Source organism: Muntiacus reevesi, chromosome 4 (genome assembly GCF_963930625.1).
Source record: "Muntiacus reevesi chromosome 4, mMunRee1.1, whole genome shotgun sequence".
Lineage (NCBI taxonomy): Eukaryota > Metazoa > Chordata > Mammalia > Artiodactyla > Cervidae > Muntiacus > Muntiacus reevesi.
Genome location: NC_089252.1, coordinates 158,281,592 through 158,305,694, shown reverse-complemented (window position 1 = coordinate 158,305,694; position 24,103 = coordinate 158,281,592). Strand labels below are relative to the sequence as shown.

General features: G+C 36.3%; 1 protein-coding gene across 6 annotated transcripts in view; it reads left to right on the top strand.

Moving 5' to 3' along the window:
* The window catches only part of CNOT2 (CCR4-NOT transcription complex subunit 2), a 119,203-nt gene that overhangs the window by 30,480 nt on the left and 64,620 nt on the right, over positions 1 to 24,103 (top strand). For 3 of the 6 annotated variants that reach the window (XM_065934634.1, XM_065934630.1, XM_065934633.1), the window contains exon 2: positions 10,376 to 10,448. In XM_065934634.1, coding sequence (XP_065790706.1) covers positions 10,376 to 10,448 — 73 coding nt within the window. Of the gene's footprint in view, positions 1 to 10,305; positions 10,449 to 24,103 lie in introns of all 6 variants that reach the window. The other 3 variants (XM_065934635.1, XM_065934631.1, XM_065934632.1) reach the window with 1 other exon arrangement.

The window sequence follows — 24,103 nt, the reverse complement described above, 5'->3', positions numbered from 1 at the left end:
GTTTCTGTCCTGTATGAACAGGCCTGTTGTCTCTTCCTGTCTGTGTTAGTGTCCTAGACAGTCACGCAGCAGTGCCTTGAAGAGCATCTGTGGCTATTCCCTTGTATTTGGTGCAAAAAGCAGTGTACCCGTAGCTGCCGCTTTGTGTTTTACAAAAATAAACTTTGAGGAGTTGGCAGAATATCTATAAGTTAGTGTTCACTGACTATGTTATCTTTAAATGGAGAGCTATGATTATTCTTCTCTGCTTTCTACCTAAGCTTTGTTTTAATATTCTTAGGAAACCTGAAAAAAAATTAGTTTTGAGGTTTCAAATACATGCTTTAACATATAACTGGCTTTCTAGATTTATGTTAAGAGCAGCATCTTAATGAGGTAATTTGGTGAGCTTAATTGTTACGAATTTGGTAATTAAGTCTAAATAGTTGATATGAACTAGTTTCTAATACCACCCTATCAAAATGAACAGCTTATATAAATTATGAGAAAAATATATATGTATTACCTATAAAAATTGTTAGTATTAAAATTGCAGTTTTCAGATTTCTGTTCCCATGTGCTATATTCAGTTGCTGGTATAAAATAAAATTATTTGTTGAATGTACAGCCATTTTGCAAGGGAGAGTATTAAGAAAGGAACTATTATATATTCTAAAGAGTTTGACTTGCCGATGATAACTTACACAAATTTCCTTGTTAAAGCAATAGAACCAGTAAGTCCCTTCGAGTAAATTGTGAAACCAAGTAGTTTGTTTGTGTTTGTGTTTTTTTCCTAATTTTTTGTCTGTACCATGTGGCATGTGGGAGTTTAGTTCCCCCGCCAGGGGTTGAGCCTGTGCCCCCTGCGTTAGAACTGTGGAATCTTAACTCCTGGACCACCAGAGAGGTCCCGAGACTAATGTCACCTGGTCTTATTTTAGAGGGACGGCTTTGGTGGTTGCTGCTTCCTCCCTGGAAACCTTTGTGGATTTGTAACTAACTGCAATGAGTGGTACAAAAACATTTCATTAATTCTGATAACTTTCTTTAGCTATAAACTTGCAGAAAATTGTTGTTGTTCCGTTGCTGAGTTGTGTCCAACTCTGAGACCCCATGGACTGCAGCAGGCCTGGCTTCCCTGTCCTTCACTATTTCTCGGAGTTTGCTCAAACTCATGTCTATTGAGTCAGTGATGCCATCCAACCAACCACCTTATCCTCTGTCGTCCCCTTCTTCTCCTGCCTTCAATCTTTCCCAGCATCAGTGTCTTTTCCAAGCTTCAGTTCTTCACAGGAAATTAGTAAGTACTAATCGTTTGGCCATTCACACATTCAGATTGTTAAACGCATCTGGTAGTCTGATCTAATTAAACAGCTATTTACTGAAATGAGGTTTTTGTATTGTAAATTTATTTTGAACTTTTTGATCTTACTTGTGACCTAGACTTTGTAGATATTACTACATTAATATGAAGTAATTGAATTACACAGAGGTTAAGCAACTTATCTAAACATATATGTAAGTTTCAGGCAGAGGAAGACCCCCTGATTGTTTTAATTTTGGGCCCCAATTTAATTTAAGACTAAAACAAATGAGGAGCATTTAATTGGAAAGCCTGTGGTTCAGAAATATTGAACCTTTGTCATTACATTTCAGTAGGACTGTATTGTATTTCATTTTATTTGGAACTTTTTAGACTTGGTAGTAGATGTTTTCTGTCTTGAGATGCTGGGCCTTTAGACTGTTGATTTTTTATTATCCATCCCTTTCTTGCGAAGATCCCCTGGAGGAGGGCATGGCAACCCACTCCAGTATTCCTGCCTGGAGAATCCCCATGGACAGAGAAGGCTGGCGGGCTACAGGCCAGGGGGTCGCAGAGTCGGACACGACGGAGTGACTCAGCAGCGCACAGCACGTGTCAGGCACCTGGAAGGCTCCTTGAAATCTATGTGACAGAGCTGCACAGACACGCCGGAAGTGGTGTGTCGGGAACGGGGCCAGTGGGGAAAATAGAGACGCACAGAGTTAAGTTATAAAGCCTTAAATTACCACAACCAGGAGGAAGCGGAGTTTAAAAGAATGGTTATTATTTATTAGTAGTGATTTATTTTGTTTTTCTTTGTTGGTGACTTTTCACTTTGCATGTTAATCATAGACCCATGAAACCTGTATTATTGAAACATTCAGAAGAACTATTTTTAGTTAATGTGACATTTTCCCAGACTAAGTTTGGTATGAAACAAATTCCTGAGTTTTATTTATTTTTATTTTGTCTGCCCACATTTCTTGTATATAACAGAAGTCATCAATTCAGAATTTTGAAAACTTTTATCTATGTGATTGAACGAAAAATTAGGTCAGAAAATAGTTTATAATATCTTTGTAACTACAGCCTACCTACTAAGAAGAAAACGTTTCTTTGAAACAGTTCTGGAATTTGAGAAGCCTAAGATTTTAAAAATAATAGCTGTGTGCATTTACTTCAGCTTTTGTTGAGCTTCAGTGAAATTGGTTACATCTGGTAATGTGTTCTAATTAATAACTTATCTGGAATATAATATATCAGAAAGTAAAACCTGCCTAACAAGTTCAACTCTTTTAACCTGACCAAATTCACATTGTAGCTTAGTTGAGTGTAGTAATAACTACCAAATTAAACTCTTTTAGATATCATTCCCAGCCTTCAAAATGTTTGGGCAGTGTTATAACGTACTACTGAGAAATAAAGTGGGAGGAAAAAATATGGGAAAAAATCAACTGTAATTGTCCACTTTCCTAAGTGGATTGCTTTGACACAGAACATTGGCGCTGCACACATTAAAAAAATTCGTGTAAATTGATCACTTCACTTTACAGACTAGGAAACTGAAGACAGGAGATTGATCAGGCTAGTACTAACTAGAATTCAGATTGTCTGATTCTTGTTCTATTCAAAGTATAATATTTTCGTATGATAATGATGTATAGAACTTAATAGAATATGGAGAATAAAGTTAATGATTATTTCTCCTCTCTAATAAAGTAAATTTTCTAGAAATTTTACTCATGATTAACTGATTTCTTGTTTTGAGAAATCTCTTTTTGAAATAAAAATCAGGATTCAGTTTGCGTTTATTTAGAGAATATTATGTGCTTAATTTTTGTTAGCCTCATATTAGGAAAATGTGTAGGATGAATAAGCCTGCTTTTTTTTTCTTATGTAAGATTTGGTTTATAGTTTCCCTTTTAATGGCTTCTTGTCAAATTTAAGCAGATAGCATGACTAAATCTATTTTAAGGTGTTTTTTTTTTCCCATTTGTTTACATTGCTTACACATCCTTTAAATACTACTTTATCAAGCTTGATATATGTAGCATTTTACAAACTTATTTTCAAGCAACATACCAATAAAGTGATCCATCTCTAATAATCTGAATGATTACCTTATTTCAAGTGTTTTATAGTTGAGAACAAACTGGTACCAGTAGAGGTATCTCTGACTCTATTCCAGTACTACATAGTTTGTTCTAGCTGTTCCTCCTTGCTTACTTTACCTGTAACTTCACTGAAGTGGAAAATCTGGCTCCCACCCGCCACCATCTATTTTACTGATTGCTTGTCTTCAGTAGACATGTATAGTTGTTTCAGCATTACTACTAATCTGTAGCCTTGTAAGGAATCGCTTCACCAACCAGAACACAGTGTTCATATACAGTTTTTTTTTTTCTGCTACAGTTACCAGTCAGAATACTGTCTACCAGAGTTATTAAGGTCAGCGCCATTTTCCATGCCCTCTTCAGTGTGGATAAGCCAAACATTTGTAATACAATTACTCTTTTGCCAGTTTTGTATTTCTAGACTCCTGGTTGATTAGTTATATTTGCATACATTCAGCTTTACTCTTCCTGTTGTTAAGTTCTATGGATTTCAGGACATGCAAGTTCCCTCTTGTCTCCTGTGTAATCAGTCACTCCTCCACCCTTCTCCAGTTCCCTGGCAACCCTTGGTCTATTGTCTGTCTCTATAGTTTTGCCTTTCCAGAATGTCGTATGGATGGAAACGTTATATGCCCTTTTTGGTCTGAATTCTTTCCCTTAGGAAGTGCTTTTAATATTCATCCATGTTGCATGATAGCTTTTTAAAAATTGTTAAATAGAATTCTGTTGTATAGATATACCATTTTATTTATCCCTTCCCTTGTGGTTCAGATGGTAAAGAATCTGCCTGCAATGCAGGAGTCCTGGGTTCTATCCCTGGGTTGGGGAGATTCCCTGGAGGAGGGCATGACAACCCACTCCAATATCCTTGCCTGGAGAATCCCCATGGACAGAGGAGCCTGGTGGGCTACAGTCCCTGGGGTTGCAGAGTCGGACATGACTGAGCGACTGAGCGCACACACGCTGAAGGACCCCTTTCTTGGTATAAACGTTCACTCGTAGGTTAGTATGAGCATTAATTTTCAGTACACTTTGATAAATACCCAGGGGCACAATTGCTGGGCTATATATATGTTAAGTGTATGCTTAACTTTATAAAAAATAAACAAAAACTGCCAAATGCTTCCATAGTGACTATTTGTTTTCATTTTTGAAAGATATTTTAGATAGAGTTCTTGGTTGAATGTTTTATTTTCCTCTTTCTTTCTATAGTTTAAAAATGTTGAGAGGAATTCCCTGATGACCTAGAGGTTAGGATTCTGGGCTTTTACTGTCATGGCTTGGGTTCAGTCCCTCCTGATCTGGGAACTGAGATCTCACAAGCCTCACCCCACCCCATCCAAAAAAAAAGTTAATTTTTCTCCTCTTGTTTCTGATGACCAGTTGGCCATCATTTATGTCTCTGTTTCTCTATGTATATTCTTTTTTTCTCCTTCTGACTGCTTTATGATTTCCTTATTACTATTTTTCAGTAGTTTGACTCAAATGATAATCTTGTTTTTTGGTTCTCCTTAGAGGTTGTTGAAGTTACTGGATCTATGAGTTTATAGTTCTCATGAAATTAGGAAGAATTTGGCATTGTGTTTTTTTTTTTTTTTTTTATGTCCTTCTTGCTCTTGTACTCTTTCTGGGATACTGTTACATTAATTTTAGACTCTGTGATATTGCTCAGCAGTTCGCTGCCGCAGTTGATATTAACTCACAGTTCATTGTCCCATGATTCCTTCCCCCCCCCGCCCCCCGCCCCACAGCCTCTTTTCTCACTGTGTTTAACTTTGCATTTTTTTCTATTGCTGTATCTTCAAGTTCATTAAGACTTTCTTTTCAAGTTCATTAAGATGTTTTTTATTCCAGAAGAATTCCAGTGCATGTTTAGTTACAGATATTAATTTTTATCTCTAAAATGATCAGTTTGAGCCTTTAAAGAATCTTTGGACTTTCAAATAATTATAAGTTCATAAGATGCAAAAATAGTACAGATGCCCATTACCTGTCTTCTTCCAGTGATGTCTTCTTACATAACTAGAGTGCATTAATTATCAAAACGAGAAGTCAATATAACTGACTAGATATACAGATTAACTCACTTCACCATTTTCTTCATGCGTTCACCTTTTCATGTTTTTATCATTCTGTGGTATTTTCACATGTGTAGAGTCATCTAACCGCCACCACCAAGAGCATGATACAGTTTGATACTTTGCATTTCTGTTACTATGTTCATAGTTTTCTTTATTTGCTTGAATGTATAGAATACATCTACAATACCTTTTAACCTCCTTGTCCACTAATTCTATCATCGTATCACTGTTGGGTTTTTTTTTTTCCATTTTTATATTTCACCTTGTGGATTGTATTTCCTGCTTCTTTGCATAGCTAGTGTTTTTGACTGGATGCTAAACATTTAATTTTACATTATTTAATACTGATGTTATATTATTTTAAATATTTTGGGCTTTATTTTGGGGTATAATGTTATTTAGAATTGTTTTGATCTTTTTGAGGCTTGGTTTTAAGCTGTGTTAGTGCTGGTCAAGAAAATTCTTTGGTTTAAAGCTCTTTTGGTTTCATTACTGAAGTTTCATTATTTTAACTCTATTCAGTACCCCCTGCTAAAAGGTCTACTCTGGTTGATGGGAGGGGCTTCCCTGGTGGCTCAGAGAATCCGCCTGCAATGCCGGAGACCTGGGTTTGATCCCTGGGTGTGAAGATCCCCTGGAGAAGGGATAAACTACCCACTCCAGTCTTCTGGCCTGGAGAATTCCATGGACAGAGGAGGCTGGCAGGCTTCAGTCCATTGGGCTGCAAAAAGTCAGACAGACTGAGTGCCTTTAACTGGTTGATGGGAACATGCGTTTGAGGGGATTATTCTGACTACTCCTTTTCAGAGACTTTTTCTTCAGACTCAACAACTTTTTTCACATACATGCACAGATTTAGCGAAAACATCGAGAAGCTCTGTCTAGACTTTCGGAGCCCTTTGTCTGCAGCTTCCTTCTCTCCATTTGCCCTGGAAATTCTAGCTGTTTTGGTGGTTCCCCTAATTCAACTCTTTTTTGCCTTAACTCGTAGAGACTCTTGGTGCTCAGATTGGGTTCCAGCCCCTAACCCCCTCCCTGTGTTTCAGCTCATAACTCTATAGGCAATAAAGCTTACTTCATTTCCTCTTTTCTCTTGATGATCTCTGGCCTGAGATGATGTTCAGTTTCTGAAAATCATTGTTTGATATATTTTTTCCTAGTTTTTTAGTTATTTAAGATAGAAAGGTAAATACAATCTGTTTTTCTGTCTTGGCATCACTGCCTTATAGAAAACTTCATTTTAGTTTTATAAATATTTGTCTTTTATGACTTTTTAAAATTTATGAGGAAAACAGTGCATGAACTTTAGTAAATTTAGTAAAACTTAGGGTGCATGTTCTTTCTCTTTTTTACTTTCTTTCACATATTCTCTGTCTCACATATCTATTCACACTTTTTTATCTATTCACTGTCCTTCCATTCCTAATATGAGCATCAACACAGTCTATTATTGAGCATTTTTATTTAATATAGGATAGTGGTGACAAATGTTAATTTAATGTAAGATCATTTTGACAGATGTTATCTGTTTACCTAGAAGAAAATGGAGTACCTTCATTTCTTTTTTTCCTTTGTTTACTAAAAGAAGATAATGATTCTTAGTTATTGTTCAGTATAGAATATTGATTCCTATATTGGTTAGGACACATTCAGGCACATTGTGTTGCAGGAGGGGGCACCCCTTCCAGGGCCCAGGAGTGGGCTCTGGTCTAACACGCAGCAGTGAATTGTCCGAGGAGACGCATGTGCTGACAAAGCCAGAGACTTTACTGGAAGGGGGTGTCCAGGTAGGAGCGGCATCGTTAGGGAACCCAGCAGGGCTGCTCTGCCACCTGGCTTGTAGTCTTGGCTTTTATCGAAATGGGATTCGTTTCAGGGTTGTCTCTGGCCGATCATTCTGACTCGGGGTCCTTCCTGGTGGCACATGTGTCACTCAGCCAGGGAGGACTCTGAGAGGTTGATGGACATGTGGACTGGGGTCTTCTCTCTCCCAAGTTATTCCAGTTGGTAGCTTGTTAGTTCTGTGTTCCTCACCAAAGCCTCCTGTTGTTAAGTGGGTACTCGCATGTCTGGCCAGTGTGGGTAGTTTCAGTCAGTGGTTCCCCTGACAACTGTACTTCATTTTGTTGTGCTTAATTCTATTGAGTTTTTACAAATTGAAGATTTGTGGTAATCCTGCATCAAACAAGTGTTGGTGTTTTTCCAACATTTGCTCACTTTACGTCTTTATCCCATTTTGGAATTCTCAGATTATTTCAGACTTTCTCATTCTTGTGTTTGTTTCTGTGATCTGTGATCAGTGATCTTTGATGTTACTATTTCAGAAAGATGATGACTCACTGGAGGCTCCAGAGATGGTTAATATTTTTTAGCAATAAATTTTTTTTTAAAGTTAAGGGATGTACATTGTTTTTCTTTTAAAACATAATGCTGTTGTATACTTAATAGTCTGCAGTATAGTGTAAACAAATACTTATGTGCACTGGGGAACCGAAAAATTTGCATGACTTGCTTCACTGTGATATTTGCTTTGTTGCTGTGCTCTGGAACCGAACCTGCAGTTCTTGGAGGTGTGCCTATAGTGGCTGTTGTTTGAAACCCTAAGCCATGAAATACCTAGCGTTACCCACACTGGGGAAACAAAAGAAACAAGTTTTACTTTTGTACTAATCCATAGTACTCCAAAGTTAGTATTTTTCTCTTATCTGGTGAATGTACAGATTAAATATTAACTTTTATTTTTAATGATAATATTATTTAGTAGAAAAAGTCCTAATCATCTCTTTTATATGTATAATGTTATGCTGTTGAAAATGGGATAGCCTTGCCTGACTTTAGATTTCTGACATATCTTTTATTAAACTAATACAAATGAAAGATAGTGCATCAACTTATTTTTAAACTTATTTAAGAAGGAAAACATGCTTATTTCCTAAGAAAAAACTGAAATTTTACACTTACTGCTCACTGAATTCAGAGTTGTCATGAACATGTTAATGAGGCAAGTGCTGTTTTAATCTATTAATATTATAAAATACATTGAAACAGAGTTAATGTTGTTTTGGGGATGTGGGATGCATAATAAATACTTTTCTTTCTCATTTTGTGACTGTCATGAACGTTTAAATTGGAGTTGAATGTATGTCACTTAAACTGTTCTTGACCCCCCCCCCCCCATTCACTAGATCATTTTTCTTTATGAATAATCCAGTTCCTTGCTAGGATTATATTTAAAGTGATAAATGTACTTATTCTTTAAAAAAAACTTTTCTTCTTTGTTACTTTTAAAAGAGATGTTTAATTCCAGTAGTACATATAAATTTGGTAATGCACAGTTACATTTTTGCCATAGAGCCAGGCATCTTTGAAGTATTTTAATGAAACATTTACAATGTAAGATGGTCAAAATTAAGGACCCACTAACTTGTTACCAAACATAAAATGGGAGGTGGAGTATAGGTTTTTATTACACGACTTCTTTTTAAAATGTAAACCTAATAATACTAATCTTAATGTTTTCCTTGAAAAATATTCAGCTCTTCTTACTAGATTGCTTTTTAGGGATAATCCATATGTTTGTGTATATGCATGTTTATTGGTTTTAATAAAATTGGTTCATATTTCTTATGAATTTAAATTAGATGTTTTTATCATCCTCTTCCAAAGTGAATTTTGTCTGATGTTAAATAATTGCTCTCAATTTGAATATAATTTTTAGTGGTTAGCAACTGTTTTTACTTAGTAAGTATGGTACTTACTACTTTCCTAGGGGAAAGTGAAAGTGAAAGAAGTCGCTCAGTCATGTCCTACTCTTTGCGACCCCATGGATGGTAACCTATGAGGCTCCTCCATCCATGGATTTTTCCAGGCAAGAGTAGTGGAGTGGGTTGCCATTTCCTTCTCCAGGGGATCTTCCCAATCCAGGACTCGAACCTTCGTGCCCCACATTGCAAGCAGTAAACATTGTACTAAAAGTTAGGTAAAAGTAAAACTTGTGTTTTGAAAATGGCTGTTTGCAAATTCTTTGTAGATACCACTTTTGAATTTTTGGTCTTTCATATTCAATTTACATTTTTGAGTTAGCATCTCTGGCAATTAGTACCTCTGCCTCAGTGATCTTTTTTTTTTTTTTTTTTTTTTAATGTACCTGAGGTTTACAGTGCTTAGTCATTGTTGGACTTGTTTACCTCTAGCCAGGTTAAGAAATAAGCTCTTAATTTTTTGCCCTAATGTGAAAAAGCAAATTGTTAGAGCATGTGTGAAATTGGAGAGCTGAAGGACTAAGGCATCCAGAAAGATGACATTTGTTGCTACTTTTCATTGGGGTAAATTTTAATGGACTATTGAGTTAGGTTTGCCTCTGTTTACAATTCTAAGATTATATGATGTATTCACATAAACTGAATAAATAGCAGCTATATAAATAAGCATTTGGAGGAGAGGAATTTGAAATTAAATGACTAGATCTGAATTAACTGAACATTTCTGAGACTAACAGGAGAATGTTTATTTAAAAGAAAAAGTATGTCAATTCAGGGCTGCATTTATTTGTCCACTTCATTTTTATTCATTGTAACTTTCTTCCTATGTGTGTGGTCTGGCGGACAATTTTAATTGCAAGGGAAAAGGTTTTCATATTTAATAACTTCTATCTCAAATAAAGTATGTCTGCCAGTCCAGCCCTTCCTAGATGGTTAAGAGGAAGATCAATTAGAATATTAAAAGTACTTTTGGTTTTGTTTTCTATGTATCATATTGGATATTTTTGCTGCTGTTCATATGTTTACATGTTAGTAATTATGACGGCTTTTGGATAATTCCACTCTAGAGGGAGAACTGGTGGGCGGTCCTTCCTGTGACACGACCCTTGAGTGACAGTTCTATTTGATTGCCTCCAGTACTGTGAGGAAAGGACACGACTCTATGGTGAGGACTGATGGACATACATTATCTGAGAAAAGAAACTACCAGGTAAGATCAATTTTCTTCTCTTTTTTTCTATTGGTCATATAGTTACATGAACTGCTTAATATGTTGTGTTTAATTGGAATCAGCAGGTTGGATACACCTGAGTTTGAAAAATTGTGGTTATAATTTTAAAAATATGCATGTTGGTTTAGACAGTTGAAATAGTTGAGAACATTTTTCAGACTAAACCATGCTTATAATAAATGTATATTATTACAAATTATGTACATATATTTATATAATAAATATGTATATGTTCTTTTAGTGTCAGAGCATAAATTTCCTGGTGTGTATATATATGTCAAAACTTAGTTTATCTAATACACAATTTATGACTTCATGGCCGGATTCAGAGTTAATATTCCATGAAACAAAATGTTGATTGTCTTTACACATATTATTCCTATAAAACTAAATCTGAAGTCTTGGACTATATTCAGGGTACTATAGCATCACAGAGATGTAGACACAACTGGTTAGAGTATAAAAGAAATAAGATCAGGGTACTCAGACACTCAAATTGTATTGAATTAGCTTATCTATTATCATTAGCTTGCTTTCCTCACAATACTGGATTCTTGCTCTCTCATTTATTTAGGTAGTTAATAATATCCATCCTCTATTAAATGTGTAAGGATGCTGAAAGGATAGTTGAAGTGTAATATTCCTGTTTCTTTCTGAGCTTTTAAAAGAAGGTGAATTTTAACAGTAGTACTATTAAATAGTGATTTTTTTAAAACCCATAATATTTGAATTTAATTTTCTCAAAGAAAATATGTTTTATTAATTTGCCTATAATTTAATGTCAAATGATGTCGTGACTCAGAATAAGCAATAGTTCATAACTCAAGTAGGAATAAACTTTAGGCTTATTTCACAAATACATATACAACCTCCCTCTGCCCCTTAGCACCAGGTGTTATTCTCTGCAGACTGTGAAGGCAACTGGTGTGATAGTAGCAGCTTTGTTAACTAACCATTTATCTTCTAATCATTAATTTTAGTCTGGTTAGTCTTTTCTTCCCTTAGATTGGAAAAGTGAACAGGGGAGAAAATTCATGGTGAAATAACAAAGAGCCTTTGAAAACAAGACTTAGGTCCTATACATAATGAAAAATAGAGTCATATTTAACCTTTCTAGAATTGGACCCAGTTTTATATCTGAAGTTTCTTGCTAGATTTTTAGAATTTAATAAGCCAGAGTAAGCTGTGGCGATGAAGAAGCGGTTCTCCTGCACCCTTTTCTGCTCTGAACTGCTCTTGCAGACTTGGTCAGCCTGGCCTTTGTGCATCACTCACACTAGCTGTGACTGCTGCCTCACAGCCGCTTCCAGCTACCTTGACTCATACAAGTTTCCATTGGTTACACTACTTGGGTGGTTCTGTATTTTGGTAGATTATGCTAAGTTGTTTTTTTTTTTTTTTTAAGAATATCATAATTCTAGATTGTGTGGCTTTTTAGTATTCGTAAGCCAGTTTGTAAAATGAAAGTATAGAAGTTTTGTATCATCACACAGTGTGATTAATTTACTTGATGAAATCATATTAATAGAGAATTCCAAACTTTACACTTAAGAATAAAAATCAGATTATATTTTATACATGAAGAGATTTCCTGGTTTCTGTTCATTGTGCTAAAAAAAAAATAGTTTAGAGTCACACTGTTTCACTCACGTTATTATAAATAATTCAGGCTTTTTAGCTTATCAGAAAATTCATTTTTAGTTAGGGTTTTTCTGCCTGAAAATATTTTCTCTTTTTACCTAGTGACAGTCAATGCATGTTGGAATATTCTTGGAAACAATTGTTTAAATTTCTATTGTAAAGTTATTTTATTTTTAAAAGCCTCTTCTGGAAAGTACATGTATAGAAGTATAATTTCTGGTCTGATAATTATGATGATATACTAATTACATATGGGAAATTCAAAGGAATAGTAGATAAATTACTACTGTATTGGTAGCACTTAGAATCTGTATATGTATGCTGAGATGAAATGATTTGGATTTTTTAAAATTCCATGTTTGTGGAATTTTATTTGTTGTTTTTCATGGATAAAGTAGGATTTCTTTGTATTCATGTTTATACCTATTTTAATTTATCTTACTTGTTTTAATTTCTCTTTGATGCCTTTTATTTTTGGAGTGCCGTTGATGTCTTATAGTGATATTTAAGCATTCTGATAATAATAAGCTAATGTTCCAGAATTTAATAAAAAGGGTAATACTTTGCCAATTCTTATTTCATTGAGGACTTGATTAAAGACTTAGGAACTTATTTGGGAAGATGCATTTCCTCAACTTTGTGCTAAAACTTAGTGACTTTCAAATGGGCGTTGATTGAAGTATTGATTTTTCTGCTGCTATCTACTTTTTGTGTTTTATTTCTTACTAAAGTTTGAATAGAGTATTTGAAATTTATTTATATGGACAGACTGCAATATTAGTTCAGACAGGACAGTTTAATCATATAAATGGTTTACAGTTTATTCTTAGAAGAATTGTCAAGCTTCTTCTAAGGAAATGTAACTCCAGTTTTTGGCTAGAATTTCTTATCTTCCTCTAATTTACACTAATTTATTCCAACTATGAGCACAGATCTAATCATATTAATTACCAGGTTAACTTACCAGTGCCTATTCCCCTTTCTAATGCAGTAAAGATGAGCTCCTAAACCTTACATATAATCTTTGTGCATTGTGATCCCACATGCGTTTATTTCCATTGTCTTCTCTGTTTATAGTGAGTTTTTGCATGAGTAATATAAAACTACTTTTGAATCTCCCTGCAATGCACTTTTACGTGTATGCCTTTACTTGTTTGGGTTCCTCTTCATGTGATGCCTTTTCTTCTATCAGTACTTTCAGAAGCCATTCAAAGTGATGGCCTTTCCCTTGCTTTCATAACCTTTCTACCTATTTCTAGTTTAGTGTGTACTATGACAAACCAAAGTTATGTTTGTTTTTCCCTTGTCTTGCTATAGCCCCATGCTGCCCAATACCATAGGGACTAGCCCCATAAGTGGTATTTAAATTCATGTAAATAAAATAAAATAATTTGAATTCTTAGTTATGTCAGCCATGTTGCAAATGCTCAATAGTTGCATGCTATTAATGGCTGCCATATTGAACAGTGCAGATATAGAACTTTTCCATTATTGTAGAAAGTTGTATTGGACAGTGTTTCTATGTTAAGCTTCTTGAAAACTGGAGCCATATTTATTGATATTTTGGTATTGCCAGTACCAAATGGTTTCAGTTACATAATAGGTGTTCAAAGGCATATTGTTGTAATAAAAATAAACAAAGAAGTTACAGAAATTGCACACGTGCTGAGGGAAATGCTACATATATATATCCAGTATTTTTAGGATATTACCTTTTTTAATTTGAGCTTACTGATCATGTTATATGTTGGCTAGTTCAATGTATATTATCTATAAACTGGATCTAATGCATCCCAGTCTCTGTGTCCCTTAAGAATACCTCATAATCTAAAATACCACATTAACTTTGTGAAATATATCATGTTAGAGAACAAACAATGGCAGTGATTGTATTGCTGTTTCCTCCTCTCTCCTCCTCCCACTAAATATTTTATTTCCATTCTATTCTTTTTTAATTACAGAGCTATAGAATGTATAAGTTTGTAATTTTACTGTTAACAATTTAGTGTGTCTTTTTTTTCTAGTAATTATATAAGTGCAAATGTGGTGTGTTATTGTTTTTAACAAATACACATATTTCAGCAGCTTGCGTATTGTACCTAATGTAGATGTTTCCATGCCCACCCTTCAAATTGCTTCCTTCCCCGTAAGTACTTACTAGTTTGAATTTTGTTTCATTGTTTGTGTTTTTATATTTTTGTTACATACATAGTTCAGTATACAGGTGCATCTTTATTGTGTGTCAGGTTTTTAGGAAGTGGTACCCTATATTCTGTACTGTAAAATTCAAAATTTTAGAATTTTGAATAGAAAAAAAATAATAAATTTCCAGCCCACCTCAAACCATAAACAATTTCCCAGATGTTGTGAAAACACTCAACACCTATCTGACAGTTCAGATCAGCATTTCAGATACCTGACAATTCTGCGAGGGGGGCCGAGAGGAGCTACTCCACGTTCAAGGTCAGCAGGGGCGGCCGTGAGGAGATACCCCTCATCCAAGGTAAGGAGCAGCGGCTGCGCAGAAAGAATGAACAGATGGAGGCAAAGCAAAAACAGTACCCAGTTGTGGATGGTACTGGTGATAGAAGCAAGGTCCAATGCTGTAAAGAGCAATATTGCATAGGAACCTGGAATATTAGGTCCATGAATCACGGCAAATTGGAAGTGGTCAAACAGCAGATGACAAGAGTGAATGTTGACATTCCAGGAATCAGCAAACTAAAATGGACTGGAATGGGTGAATTTAAGTCAGATGATCATTATATCTGCTACTGTGGGCAGGAATCCCTTAGAAGAAATGGAGTAGCCATCATGGTCGACAAAAGAGTCCTAAATGCAGTACTTGGATGCAATCCCAAAAACGACAGAATCATCTCTGTTCGTTTCCAAGGCAAACCATTCAATATCACAGTAGTCCAAGCCTATGCCCCAGCCAGTAATGCTGAAGAAGCTGAAGTTGAACGGTTCTATGAAGACCTACAAGACCTTTTAGAACTAACACCCAAAATAGATGCCCTTTTCATTATAGGAGATTGTAATACAGAAGTAGGAAGTCAAGAAACACCTGGAGTAACAGGCAAATTTGACCTTGGAATACGGAATGAAGCAGGGCAAAGGCTAATAGAGCTTTGCCAGAGAACGCACTGGTCATAGCAAACACCCTTTTCCAACAACACAAGAGAAGACTCTACACATGGACATCACCAGATGGTCAGTACCGAAATCATGTTGATTGTATTCTTTGCAGACAAAGATGGAGAAGCTCTATACAGTCAGCAAAAACAAGACCAGGAGCTGACTGTGGCTCAGACCATGAACTCCTTATTGCCAAATTCAGACTTAAACTGAAGAAAGTAGGGATAACCACTAGACCATTCAGGTATCTCCTAAATCAAATCCCTTATGACTATACAGTGGAAGTGAAAAATAGATTTAAGGGACTAGATCTGATGGAAAGCCTGATGAACTATGGACAGAGGTTCGTAACATTGTACAGGAGACAGGGATCAAGACCATCCCCATGAAAAGAAATGCAAAAAGGCAAAATGGTTGTCTGAGGAGGGCTTACAAATAGCTGTGAAATGAAGAGAAGTGAAAAGCAAAGGAGAAAAGGAAAGATATTCCCATTTGAATGCAAAGTTCCAAAGAATAGCCAGGAGAGATAAGAAAGCCTTCCTCAGTGATCAATGCAAAGAAATAGAGGAAAACAACAGAATGGGAAAGACTAGAGATTTCTTCAAGAAAATTAGAGATACCAAGGGAACATTTCATGTAAAAATGGGCTCAATAAAGGACAAAAATGGTATGGACCTAACAGAAGCAGAAGATATTAAGAAGAGGTGGCAAGAACAGATGGAAGAACTATACAAAAAAGATCTTCACAACCCAGATAATCATGATGGTACGATCACTCACCTAGAGTCAGACATCCTGAAATGTGAAGTCAATTGGGCCTTAGGAAGCATCACTATGAACAAAGCTAGTGGAGGTCATGGAATTCCGGTTGAGCTATTTCAAATCCTAAAAGATGATGCTGTGAAAGTGCTGCACTCAAAATGCCAGCATATTTGGAAAACTCATCAGTGGCCACAGGACTGGAAAAGGTCAGTTTTCATTTCAGTCCCAAAGAAATGTAATACCAAAGAATGCTCAAACTACTGCACAATTGCACTCATCTCACATGCTAGCAAAGTAATGCTCAGAATTCTCCAAGCCAGTCTTCAACAGTACATGAACTGTGAACTTCCAGATGTTCAAGCTGGTTTTAGAAAAGGCAGAGGAACCAGAGATCAAATTGCCAGTATCCACTGGATCATCAAAAAAGCAAGAGAGTTCCAGAAAAGCATCTATTTCTGCTTTATTGACTACTCCAAAATTGACTGTGTGGATCACAATAAAACTGTGGAAAATTCTGAAAGAGATGGGAATACCACACCACCTGACGTGCCTCTTGAGAAACCTGTATGCAGGTCAGGAAGCAACAGTTAAAACTGGACATGGAACAACAGACTGTTTCCAAATAGGAAAAGCAGTATGTCAAGGCTATATATTGTCACCCTGCTTATTTAACTTATATGCAGAGTACATCATGAGAAACGCTGGGCTGGAAGATGCACACCTGGAATTAAGATTGCCAGGAGAAATATCAATAACCTCAGTTACGCAGATGACACCACCCTTATGGCAGAAAGTGAAGAGAAACTAAAAAGCCTCTTGATGGAAGTGAAAGAGGAGAGTGAAAAATTTGGCTTAAAGCTCAACATTCACAAAACTAAGATCATGGCATCTGGTCCCATCACCTCATGGGAAATAGATGGGGAGACAGTGGAAACAGTATCAGACTTTATTTTTTGGGGCTCCAAAATCACTACAGATGGTGATTGCAGCCATGAAATTAAAAGACTCCTTGGAAGGAAAGTTATGACCAACCTAGATAGCATATTAAAAAGCAGAGACATTACTTTGCCAACAAAGGTCCGTCTGGTCAAGGCTATGGTTTTTCCAGTGGTCATGTATGGATGTGAGAGTTGGACTGTGAAGAAAGCTGAGCGCTGAAGAATTGATGCTTTTGAAGTGTCATGTTGGAGAGGACTCTTGAGAGTCCCTTGGACTGCAAGGAGATCCAACCAGTCCATCCTAAAGGAGATCAGTCCTGGGTGTTCATTGGAAGGACTGGCGCTGAACCTGAAACGCCAGTACTTTGGCCACCTCATGCAAAGAGTTGACTTGTTGGAAAAGACCTTGATCCTGGGAGGGATTGGGAGCAGGAGGAGAAGGGGATGACAAAGGATGAGATGGCTGGATGGCATCACCGACTCGATGGGCATGAGGTTGAATAATCTCCGGGAGTTTGTGATGGACAGGAAGGCCTGGCGTGCTGCGATTCATGGGGTCGTAAATAGTCGGACAAGACTGAGCGATTGAACTGACAATTCTGCATAAGGAAAGCATTTAAAACACAAGTTACCTAATTATTTAACAATTGATGGTGCATATACAAATGCATCTAATAGATGATCTTTCCATTCAGTATTTGAGAGTATTGTACAATACTGAATACAAATTAATTTTTTTCTTTTTATTTACTGCAATGAAAATGTAAGTAAGCAGTGGTGTACTCCATTTCTTCTATTGTAAGTTATCAGGATGCATCTTACAATGGATGGTGTCTTAGAGCCATCCAGTAGCTTATAACCTTTTCTTGATAAGTTCTTATATGATTGAAAACAGCACTAACACCAAAGCATTTTAGAATCTGATATGTTAATGTTACAGATACATAATATAAAGAACACTTAAAATGAAAAAGAATTTTTGGAAAATGAATATACTTAGCGAAGAATTGTCAGAATAGATATAGTGCATAGAGCAGAACAATGAAGGTTTCAGTCATTGTTGCTCTTTGGCATTGGGTTGAGGTGAGCAAGAGTGAGCTGAGGAAGGAATTCATTCAAAAATAAATAAAATACCTGAAGCCAGTGAACTGGTTCATAGTTCATTGCTCTCGAAAATCTTAGAAATGAATGGCTGTAGCCACAGATGAAGGAATGGGAGTAAAAAGCCTCAAATTGCAGGACTGTTTAAGTTCTCTTCATTTGCAGTTACATAATTCCTGCTAAAATGAGATGGATTTCAAAGTTGCATTTAAAATGCAATGCTTCTGTTCATTTCATTATCATATTAACAGCCATAAAAGTTATTTTGACTCCATGACCTAAATATTTGTTTAAAATAAATGTTTGACATTTATTTGTCATTTATGGCTCCCCTTCTTCCTCTAGCCAACCAAAAACATCAAATTAAATGAATTCCCACGTTCCTCATTGGTTGGTTTATTACATGATGCTAACAGTGTTGTTCTTTCTTTGAATGTGTATATTCTTATACTCTTTTACTCATCTTATGAAATCATCAAATGAGGTGAAATTTGCTTTCCAAAAGGCAAGTTTCATTAAGATACATGGTTTTATGGCACCTGTGGTATCTTAGTAATTTTTTCACAGTGACCCTCGGCCAACAGAAATGTTAAAAGTTTCATTAAATTAAATAAGTAGGTTTAACCACTTTCATAGTTCATATGGTATCTGGCAGCATCCCCATGTGTTCACTGTGGTGCTCCTTTGGGAACTTAGTTCTAGGCTTTTGCATATGAAATAATTGTGTTCTCTTTCAGAAATATATTTTACATTTAAGTGATTTGCCCCAATCATGGATATGGAATGTGTTCATGATTAAATAGCAAGTTAAAACATTAATGTAGATATTTCCGTCAATCAGAGAAAATATAGAAGCAGTTGCCTTTTTTAAACTGAAGTATAAACATAGCTGATTTACAGCATTTTGTTAATTATTGCTGAGCAGCAGAGTGATTCAGTTATACATATATTCATTCTTTTTTAAAATATTCTTTTTAATTGTGGTTTATCATAGGAGATCGAATATAGTTCTCTGCTATACAGTAGGATCTTCTTTATCCATTCTTTAGACAAACGCTTACATCTCCCAATTCCAGCCTCCCCTTCCATCCCTCCCCTAACCCCTCCATCCCTCCACTAACCCCCTCCCATTGGCAGCCACCAGTCTGTTCTCTGTATCTGTGATTCTGTTTCATAGGTAGGTTCATTTGTGTCATATTTTAGATTACATGTATAAGTAATACCTTGTAGTGTTTGTCTTGCTCTTTCTGATTTATTTAGTTTGATAATCTGTAGTTACATCCTTGTTGCTGCAAATTGTATTATTTCATTTTTTTAATGGCCTATTAGTATTCCTTTATGTGTATGTACCCCATCTTTATCCATTTATCTGTTGATAGACAGATGTTTCCATGTCTTGGCTATTGTAAATAGTGCTTCTGTGAACATGGGGGTGCGTGTATCTTTTTGAATTGCAGTTTTGTCTGGATATATGCCCAGGAGTAGGATTCCTGGGTGTCCATTGGAAGGACTGATGTTGAAGCTGAAACCTCCAATACTTTGGCCACCTCATGCAAAGAGTTGACTCATTGGAAAAGACCCTGATGCTGGGAGGGATTGGGAGCAGGAGGAGAAGGGGACGACAGAGGATGAGATGGCTGGATGGCATCACTGACTCGATAGGTATGAGTTTGAGTACTCCGGGAGTTTGTGATGGACAGGGAGGCCTGGCATGCTGCGATTCATGGGGTCGCAAAGAGTCGGACACGACTGAGCGACTGAACTGATCTGAGGATTCCTGGATCACATGGCAACTGTAGTTTTAGTTTTTTGACGAATGTCTATAGTGTTTTCCATTGTGAGTACACGACTTTATATTTTCACCAACAGTGTGAGAGGGTTGGTTCCGTTTTCTCTGCACCCTCTTCAGCATTTATTATTTTTGTTTTTAGAGTTTGCAGACTCTTTCATATATGTATATGCACACACACTCACATATACATATAATTTTATTCATTTATGGGTGTGCTAGGTCTTCGTTGCTGCATGGTTTTTCTTAGGTCTCAGGCTAGACTGTGGCGAACAGGGGCTACTCTCTAGTCGCAGTGGTGGCTTCTCATTGTGGTGGCTCCTCTTGTTGTGGAGCTCAGGTTCTAGGGCCCGTAGGCTTCAGTAGTTGCACATGTCTGCTCAGTGGTTGTGGCTCACGGGCTTAGTTGTTCCACCACATGTGGGATCTTTCCAAATCAAGGATTGAACCTATGTCTCCTGCATTGGCAGGCGGATTCTTTACCACTGAACCACCAGGGAATCCCTATCATTTATTTGTAGGCTTTTAACATTTGGCATTCTGACTGGAGTGACACAGTACCTTATTGTGATAATTAGCGATGTTGACCATCTTTTCATGTGCCTGTTGCCCATCTGTATGTCTTCTTTGGAGAAGTGTCTGTCTAGTTCTTATGCCCATTTTTTGATTGGATTGTTTTGTTGAATTTTATGAGCTTTTTGTATATTTTGGAAGTTAAGCCCTTGTTGGTTGTATCATTTGCAAATACCTTCTCCCAGCCCCTAGCTTGTCTTTTTGTTTTGTTTATGGTTTCCTTTGCTGTGTAAAAGATTATAAGCTTGACTGGGTCTCATTTTGCTTTGGGAAACTGACCTAAGAAAACATTGGTGCAGAGTTACTTTTTAAAATATAGTCTCAGCAAGGATTGAGTAGATGCAAGAAAAATTTAACAAGGACCTAGAAGAAATAAAAAAGAGTCAATCAGTAATGAATAATGCAATAACTGGGATCAAAGGCACTCTGGAGGGAACCAACAGTAGAATAACTGAGGCAGAAGATAGGATAAGTGAGGTGCAAGATAGAATGGTGGAAATAATGAAGCAGAAAGGAAAAAAGAATTAAAAGAAATGAGGACAACCTCAGAGACCTCTGGGACAATGTTAAACACCCCAACATTCAAATCATAGGCGTCCCAGAAGAAGAAGACAAAAAGAAAGGCCATGAGAAAATACTTGAGGAGATAATAGTTGAAAACTTCCTAAAATGGGGAAGGAAATAGCCACCCAAGTCCAAGAAACCCAGAGAGTCCCAAACAGGATAAACCCAAGGCGAAACACCCCAAGATACATATTAATCAAATTAATGAAGATCAAGCACAAAGAACAGATATTAAAAGTCACAAGGGAAAAACAATAAATAACCCACAAGGGTATCCCCTAAGGATAACAGCTGATCTTTCAATAGAAACTCTTCAGGCCAGAAGGGAATGGCAGGACATACTTAGAGTAAGAAAGAGAAAAACGTACAACCCAGATTACTGTACCCAGCAAGGATCTCATTCAAATATGAAGGAGAAATCAAAAGCTTTACAGACAAGTAAAAGCTGAGAAAATTCAGCACCACCAAACCAGCTCTTCAACAAATGCTAAAGGATCTTCTCTAGGCAGGAAACACAGAAAAGATTTATAAACTCGAACCCAAAACAACAAAGTAAATGGCAATGGGAGCATACTTATCAGTAATTACCTTAAATGTATATGGGTTGAATGCCCCAACCGAAGACAAAGACTGAAAGGATACAAAAACAAGACCACTGTATATGCTCTCTACAAGAGACCCACCTCAAACCTAGGGACACATACAGACTGAAAGTGAAGGGTTGGAAAAAGATATTTCACACAAATGGAGACCAAAAGAAAGCAGGAGTAGCAATACTCATATCAGATAGAATAGACTTTGAAATAAAAGCCGTGAAAAGAAACAAAGAAGGGCACTACATAATGATCAAAGGATCAATCTAAGAAGAAGATATAACAATTATAAATATTTATGTACCCAACATAGGAGCACCAGAATATGTAAGGCAAATGCTAACAAGTATGAAAGGGGAAATTAACAGTAACACAGTAATAGTGGGAGACTTTAATACCCCACTCACCCCTATGAATAGATCAACTAAACAGAAAATTAGCAAGGAAACACAAACTTTAAATGGTACAATGAACCAGTTAGACGTAATTGATATATTTGGGACATTTCACCCTAAAACATTGAATTTCACCTTTTTCTCAAGTGTGCACGGAACCGTCTACCAGGATAGATCACATCCTGGGCCATAAATCAAGCCTTGGTAAATTTTAAAAAAATGGAATCATCTCAAGCATCTTTTTTGATCACAATGCAGTAAGATTATATGTCAACTACAGGAAAAAAAAAATTATTAAAAATACAAACATATGGAGGCTAAACAACCCACTTCTGAGTAACCAACAAATCACAGAAGAAATCAAAATATGCATAGAAATGAATGAAAATGGAAACACAACAACCCAAACAAAACCTATGGGATTCAGAAAAAGCAGTGCTAAGGGGAAGGTTCATAGCAATACAATCCTGTCTCAAGAAACAGGAGAGAAATCAAATAAATAACCTAACTCTACACTTAAAGCAACTAGAAAAGGAAGAAATGAAGAACCCCAGGGTGAGTAGAAGGAAAGAAATCATAAAAATTCAGGCAGAAATAAATGCAAAAGAAACAAAAGAGACCATAGCAAAAATCAACAAAGCTAGAAGTTGGTTCTTCAAGATGATAAACAAAATGGACAAACCATTAGCCAGCCTCATCCAGAAAAAACGGGAGAAGAGTCAAATCAACAAAATTAGAAATGAAAATGGAGAAATCACAACAGATAGCACATAAATGCTAAGGATTATAAGACTCCCAGCAGCAGCTCTTGCCAATGAAATGGACAGCTTGGAAGAAGTGGGTGAATTCTTAGAAAAGTATAACTTTCCAAAACTGAACCATGAAGAAATAGAAAATCTTAGCAGACCCATAACAAGCACAGAAATCGAAACCATAATCAGAAATCTTCCAACAAACAAAAGCCCAGGACGAGATGGCTTCACAGCTGAATTCTACCAAAAATTTAGAGAAGCGCTAACACCTATTCTCCTCAAACTCTTCCAGAAAATTGCAGAGGAAGGTAAACTTCTAAACTCATTCTATGAGGCCACCGTCATCCTAATACCAAACCAAGACAAAGATGCCACAAGAAAAGAAAACTACAGACTAATATCACTGATGAACATAGATGCAAAAATCCTTAACAAAATTCTGGCAAACAGAATCCAACAACGTATTAAAAAGATCATACATCATGACCAAGTGGGCTTTATCCCACGGATGCAAGGATTCTTCAATATTTGCAAATCAATCAATGTGATATACCACATTAACAAATTAAAAGATAATAACCACATGATTATCTCAATAGATGCAGAGAAAGCCTTTGACAAAATTCAACATCCATTTATGATAAAAACCCTCCAAGAAGCAGGCATAGAAGGAACATACCTCAACATAATAAAAGCCATATATGATAAACCCCCAGCAAACATTATCCTCAATGTTGAAAAAGTGAAATCATTTCCCCTGAAGTCAGGAACAAGACAAGGATGCCCACTCTCACTACTGCTATTCAACATAGTTTTGGAAGTTTTGGCCGCAGCAATCAGAGCAAAAAAAGAAATAAAAGGAATCCAGATTGGAAAAGAAGAAGTAAAACTCTCACTGTTGCAGATGACATGATCGTCTACATAGAAAACCCTAAAGACTCCACCAGAAAATTACTAGAGCTAATCAGTGAATACAGTAAAGTTGCAGAATATAAAATTAACACACAGAAATCCCTTGCATTCCTATACACTAGCAATGAGAAAACAGAGAAATTAAGGAAACAATACCATTTACCATTGCAACAAAAAGAACAAAATATTTAGGAATAAATCTACCTAAAGAAATAAAAGATAGAAAACTATAAAACACTGATGAAGGAAATCAAAGGTGACACAAATAGATGGAGAAATATACCATGTTCATGGATCAGAAGAATCAATATAGTGAAAATGTGTATACTACCCAAAGCAATCTATAGAGTCAATGCAATCCCTATCAAGCTACCAACGGTATTTTTCAGAGAATTAGAACAAATAATTTCACAATTTGTATGGAATTACAAAAAACCTCGAATAGCCAAAGCAGTCTTGAGAAAGAAGAATGGAAC